Raw genomic sequence first — 7,211 nt, 5'->3', positions numbered from 1 at the left:
ATATGTTATAATATGTTATAATATGTTATAATATAATTATGTTATAATATGTTATAATATGTTATAATATGTTATAATATGTTATGTTATAATATGTTATAATATGTTATAATATTATAATATGTTATGTTATAATATGTTATAATATGTTATAATAATATGTTATAATATGTTATAATATGTTATGTTATAATATTTATAATATGTTATAATATAATATGTTATAATATGTTATAATATGTTATGTTATAATATGTTATAATATGTTATAATTGTTATGTTATAATATGTTATAATATGTTATAATATGTTATAATATGTTATAATATGTTATAATATGTTATGTTATAATATGTTATAATATAATATGTTATAATATGTTATAAATATGTTATAATATGTTATAATATGTTATGTTATAATATGTTATGTTATAATATGTTATAATATGTTATAATATGTTATAATATGTTATAATATGTTATAATATGTTATAATATGTTATAATATGTTATAATATGTTATAATATGTTATAATATGTTATGTTATAATATGTTATAATATGTTATATAATATGTTATATAATATGTTATGTTATAATATGTTATAATATAATATGTTATAATATGTTATGTTATAATATGTTATAATGTGTTATGTTATAATATGTTATGTTATAATATGTTATGTTATAATATGTTATAATATGTTATGTTATAATATGTTATAATATGTTATAATATGTTATAATATGTTATGTTATAATATGTTATAATATGTTATATGATATGTTATAATATGTTATAATATGTTATAATATGTTATAATATGTTATAATATGTTATGTTATAATATGTTATAATATGTTATGTTATAATATGTTATGTTATAATATGTTATAATATGTTATATAATATGTTATAATATGTTATGTTATAATATGTTATAATATGTTATGTTATAATATGTTATAATATGTTATGTTATAATATGTTATAATATGTTATAATATGTTATAATATGTTATGTTATAATATGTTATGTTATAATATGTTATGTTATAATATGTTATAATATGTTATGTTATAATATGTTATAATATGTTATGTTATAATATGTTATAATATGTTATGTTATAATATGTTATAATATAATATAATATGTTATAATATGTTATGTTATAATATGTTATAATATGTGTTATAATATGTTATAATATGTTATGTTATAATATGTGTTATAATATGTTATGTTATAATATGTTATAATATGTTATATGATATGTTATAATATGTTATAATATGTTATAATATGTTATAATATGTTATAATATAATATGTTATAATGTTATAATATGTTATGTTATAATATGTTATAATATGTTATAATATGTTATGTTATAATATGTTATGTTATAATGTGTTATAATATGTTATGTTATAATATGTTATAATATGTTATAATATGTTATAATATGTTATGTGTTATAATATGTTATGTTATAATATGTTATAATATGTTATAATATGTTATAATATGTTATAATATGTTATAATATAATATGTTATATAATATGTTATAATATGTTATAATATGTTATAATATGTTATAATATGTTATGTTATAATATGTTATAATATGTTATAATATGTTATGTTATAATATGTTATGTTATAATATGTTATAATATGTTATAATATGTTATAATATGTTATAATATGTTATGTTATAATATGTTATGTTATAATATGTTATGTTATAATATGTTATAATATGTTATAATATGTTATAATATGTTATAATGTGTTATAATATGTTATGTTATAATATGTTATGTTATAATATGTTATGTTATAATGTGTTATGTTATAATATGTTGTGTTATAATATGTTATAATATAATATGTTCTAATGTGTTATAAGCGATAATATGTTATAACATTATATGTTATTTCTATGTAGCACATTTCAGGATATAGTGCAGCCTTTACCCAGCAGGTCCCTATAGGCTGGATGTATAATAAACTGTAATAAAGTCTTATAGCATGTCATATCTCTCTATGTAGCATTACCCAGAGGTGGCTGTAACATGTCATATCTCTCTATGTAGCCTTACCCAGAGGTGGCTGTAACATGTCATATCTCTCTATGTAGCCTTACCCAGAGGTGGCTGTAACATGTCATATCTCTCTATATGTAGCCTCACCCAGAGGTGGCTGTAGCATGTCATATCTCTCTATGTAGCCTTACCCAGAGGTGGCTGTAACATGTCATATCTCTCTATGTAGCCTTTACCCAGAGGTGGCTGTAACATGTCATATCTCTCTATGTAGCCTTACCCAGAGGTGGCTGTAACATGTCATATCTCTCTATGTAGCCTTACCCAGAGGTGGCTGTAACATGTCATATCTCTCTATGTAGCCTTACCCAGAGGTGGCTGTAACATGTCATATCTCTCTATGTAGCCTCACCCAGAGGTGGCTGTAGCATGTCATATCTCTCTATGTAGCCTTACCCAGAGGTGGCTGTAACATGTCATATCTCTCTATGTAGCCTTACCCAGAGGTGGCTGTAGCATGTCTCCTCTCCTCTCACAGGCTGGATGTATAATAAACTGTCATATCTCTCTATGTAGCCTTACCCAGAGGTGGCTGTAGCATGTCATATCTCTCTATGTAGCCTTACCCAGAGGTGGCTGTAACATGTCATATCTCTCTATGTAGCCTTACCCAGAGGTGGCTGTAGCATGTCATATCTCTCTATGTAGCCTTACCCAGAGGTGGCTGTAACATGTCATATCTCTCTATGTAGCCTTACCCAGAGGTGGCTGTAACATGTCTCCTCTCCTCTCACACATCCCTATAGGCTGGATGTCTGAGGAGTCCACCAGTCTCCAGAAATCGTTGGTGTTGTCACTCCCGTCCAGACGGAGACGCAGACGTGTACCCATCATACCCATCACCGTGGCGATGCAGATGGACGTGTTGTTCCGAGGGTCGTGGGCTTCCAGCTTCATACCAGCCTTGAAGTCATTACTGGGAGGGAAACGGGACTGGGGGAGACAGGAGGGCAATGGATCAGTCAATAACGGAATGATCTGCTTATATGGGGCGGTAGGTAAACTAGTGGTTAGAGTGTAGGGGCGGTAGGTAGCCTAGTGGTTAAGAGTGTAGGGGCGGTAGGTAGCCTAGTGGTTAAGAGTGTAGGGGCGGTAGGTAGACTAGTGGTTAAGAGTGTAGGGGCGGTAGGTAGCCTAGTGGTTAAGAGTGTAGGGGCGGTAGGTAGCCTAGTGGTTAAGAGTGTAGGGGTAGCGGTAGGTAGACTAGTGGTTAAGAGTGTAGGGGCGGTAGGTAGACTAGTGGTTAAGAGTGTAGGGGCGGTAGGTAGCCTAGTGGTTAAGAGTGTAGGGGCGGTAGGTAGCCTAGTGGTTAAGAGTGTAGGGGCGGTAGGTAGACTAGTGGTTAAGAGTGTAGGGGCGGTAGGTAGCCTAGTGGTTAAGAGTGTAGGGGCGGTAGGTAGCCTAGTGGTTAAGAGTGTAGGGGCGGTAGGTAGCCTAGTGGTTAAGAGTGTAGGGGCGGTAGGTAGCCTGGGGCGGTAGGTAGCCTAGTGGTTAAGAGTGTAGGGGCGGTAGGTAAACTAGTGGTTAAGAGTGTAGGGGCGGTAGGTAGCCTAGTGGTTAAGAGTGTAGGGGCGGTAGGTAGCCTAGTGGTTAAGAGTGTTAGGGGATGTAGGTAGCCTAGTGGTTAAGAGTGTAGGGGCGGTAGGTAGCCTAGTGGTTAAGAGTGTAGGGGCGGTAGGTAGCCTGGGGCGGTAGGTAGCCTAGTGGTTAAGAGTGTAGGGGCGGTAGGTAGCCTAGTGGTTAAGTGTTGTAGGGTTAGCGGTAGGGAGCCTCGGTAGGTAGCCTAGTGGTAGGTAGCCTAGTGGTTAAGAGTGTAGGGGCGGTAGGTAGCCTAGTGGTGAAGAGCGTTGGGCCAGTAACTGGAAGAGAAAAAAGTATCTGTCATTCTGCCCCTGAACAAGGAAGTTAACCCACTGTTCCCCGGTCGCCAAAGAAGTGGATGTGGATTAAGGTCGGCCCTCCGCTCCTCTCTGATTCAGAGGGGCTGGGTTAAATGCGGAAGACACGTTTCAGTTGAATGCATTCAGTTGTACAACTGACTAGGTATCCCCCTTTCCCTATCTAAACCTAATGTTATGTTAGTCAGTTTTATCTAAACCTAATGTTATGTTAGTCAGAGTTTTATCTAAACCTAATGTTATGTTAGTCAGAGTTTTATCTAAACCTAATGTTATGTTAGAGTTTTATCTAAACCTAATGTTATGTTAGGCAGAGTTTTATCTAAACCTAATGTTATGTTAGGCAGAGTTTTATCTAAACCTAATGTTATGTTAGTCAGAGTTTTATCTAAACCTAATGTTATGTTAGACAGAGTTTTATCTAAACCTAATGTTATGTTAGACAGAGTTTTATCTAAACCTAATGTTATGTTAGACAGAGTTTTATCTAAACCTAATGTTATGTTAGACAGAGTTTTATCTAAACCTAATGTTATGTTAGACAGAGTTTTATCTAAACCTAATGTTATGTTAGACAGAGTTTTATCTAAACCTAATGTTATGTTAGGCAGAGTTTTATCTAAACCTAATGTTATGTTAGGCAGAGTTTTATCTAAACCTAATGTTATGTTAGGCAGAGTTTTATCTAAAACTAATGTTATGTTAGGCAGAGTTTTATCTAAACCTAATGTTATGTTAGACAGAGTTTTATCTAAACCTAATGTTATGTTAGACAGAGTTTTATCTAAACCTAATGTTATGTTAGGCAGAGTTTTATCTAAACCTATTGTTACCAAATTGTTGACCTTTTCCAATCCTCTCAGATCTAGGAATAGTTACAGGTCATATCTATCTGTCCTAAAGCAGCCCTTAGTGTTGTAGTTACTGGGTCATATCTACCTGTCCTAAAGCAGCCCTTAGTGTTATAGTTACTGGGTCATATCTACCTGTCCTAAAGCAGCCCTTAGTGTTGTAGTTGCTGGGTCATATCTACCTGTCCCAAAGCAGCCCTTAGTGTTGTAGTTACTGGGTCATATCTACCTGTCCTAAAGCAGCCCTTAGTGTTGTAGTTGCTGGGTCATATCTACCTGTCCCAAAGCAGCCCTTAGTGTTGTAGTTACTGGGTCATATCTACCTGTCCTAAAGCAGCCCTTAGTGTTGTAGTTACTGGGTCATATATACCTGTCCTAAAGCAGCCCTTAGTGTTGTAGTTACTGGGTCATATCTACCTGTCCTAAAGCAGCCCTTAGTGTTGTAGTTACTGGGTCATATCTACCTGTCCTAAAGCAGCCCTTAGTGTTGTAGTTACTGGGTCATATCTACCTGTCCTAAAGCAGCCCTTAGTGTTGTAGTTACTGGGTCATATCTACCTGTCCTAAAGCAGCCCTTAGTGTTGTAGTTACTGGGTCATATCTACCTGTCTGAAACAGCTGGGAGAAGCGGCTGTGGATGACGTTTCCTTAAGGTACTCCTCCCAACTGAAGGGTTCTGGCGAAACAAAAGGGCAAAGTTCATACTATCTGACAGTCGTAGGTTCCGCTACATTGTGACAGAGAGGAACATTGCAGGAAACGTGTTTAATACCATTAGATTTATCCAGAGAGGGGGGGCCGGTTCCCGGAGAGGGGTTACTTCTCTCAGGTTTCTCCCTCCTCTCTTCTTTTGGCTCTGAAAAGGAGACAATTCAACCTCTTATGAATACACTTTAGAGTAGAATAGAAAATAATAGAACCAATCCGCACACAAAGCATTAAAAAAAAGTGCTGACCTTTCTGAGGTGTTCGGCCCATTGTGACCGATGGTACCACCAGGTGCCAGGTGAGGAGACCACAGACTGGTCAATGTGCCACTACACCACCAGGTGCCAGGTGAGGAGACCACAGACTGGTCAATGTGCACCACACAGGTGCCAGGTGAGGAGACCACAGACTGGTCAATGTGCCACTACACCACCAGGTGCCAGGTGAGGAGACCACAGACTGGTCAATGTGCCACTACACCACCAGGTGCCAGGTAGGGAGACCACAGACTGGTCAATGTGCCACTACCGACGCGGTGCTGAGCTCCTAGAGCAGATACACAGAGAGAGACATGTATTTGTTAACCTTTATTTAACCAGGAAGTCCCATTGAGGTCAAGATAGAGTAGAGTTAGGTGGGGCCCCTCGTTCTAGGTTGGTACAGCAGGCAAAAACATCTATATCCACAGCTTGTTTCAGCAGGAGTACACACAAAGAAACATCTATATCCACAGCTTGTTTCAGCAGGAGTACACACAAAGAAACATCTATATCCACAGCGTGTTTCAGCAGGAGTACACACAAAGAAACATCTATTGGAGAAATATCGAACAGCAACGACTGAAATGGAGGAGAATTTTTGCTCATCTTCATTGTCACAGCAACTAAAGCAGCAGAAGCTGGGAGCAGGACACAGAAGGAAATGGATCAGCGTTAATCACCACGAACGCATTCTGAGGGAATGAAAACCACAAGTGGATTTCATCACTGACAGACAGTAATAATTGACTGGGCCTCCGGAACATTGCAGGCTTCTGAAGATCAAAGAGTATTTGGAGAAGTGATGAGGTCACAGCTGTCATGTCTGTCGACGGTACAGTAATACGTGCCATGTAGCAGACACTTTTATCCAAAGTACAGTAAGACTGGGGTCCACGCTCTTGTACCAGCCCATACAGATGAGTTAGGACGCCTTGAACAACTGCTACCCACATGCTTTTAGTCACATCCAAAGTCGTGAAAAGGAGGCAGACGAAAGGAAGATCCGTTCAATGTATAGAAAAAAAACAGACATAACCTTTTTTCTACAAATAACATGACCCAGGCTGAATACTGAAGCCCCCAGACAGAATATTAACATGACCCAGGCTGAATACTGAAGCCCCCAGACAGAATAATAACATGACCCAGGCTGAATGACTGAAGCCCCCACTGAAGCCCCCCCAGACAGAATATTAACATGACCCAGGCTGAATACTGAAGCCCCCAGACAGAATATTAACATGACCCAGGCTGAATACTGAAGCCCCCAGACAGAATATTAACATGACCCAGGCTGAATACTGAAGCCCCCAGACAGAATAATAACATGACCCAGGCTGAATACTGAAGCCCCCAGACAGAATAATAACATGA

General features: G+C 36.3%; 1 protein-coding gene across 1 annotated transcript; it reads right to left on the bottom strand.

Moving 5' to 3' along the window:
- Nucleotides 1-2,818: 2,818 nt before the first annotated feature.
- scmh1 (Scm polycomb group protein homolog 1) lies at nucleotides 2,819-5,954 on the bottom strand (the record flags this gene model as incomplete). The annotated part of the gene is made up of 4 exons (XM_046340151.1): nucleotides 5,826-5,954; nucleotides 5,642-5,725; nucleotides 5,475-5,545; nucleotides 2,819-3,053 (listed from the first exon to the last, which is right to left on the bottom strand). Coding segments are annotated over exons 1-4 (412 nt in total), but the record flags the coding sequence as incomplete, so codon positions are not given.
- Between the last annotated feature and the right edge of the window lie 1,257 nt (nucleotides 5,955-7,211).

The sequence above is a fragment of the Oncorhynchus gorbuscha genome, unplaced genomic scaffold (assembly GCF_021184085.1).
Source record: "Oncorhynchus gorbuscha isolate QuinsamMale2020 ecotype Even-year unplaced genomic scaffold, OgorEven_v1.0 Un_scaffold_3593, whole genome shotgun sequence".
NCBI lineage: Eukaryota > Metazoa > Chordata > Actinopteri > Salmoniformes > Salmonidae > Oncorhynchus > Oncorhynchus gorbuscha.
This window is presented reverse-complemented; position numbering and strand designations above follow the sequence as displayed.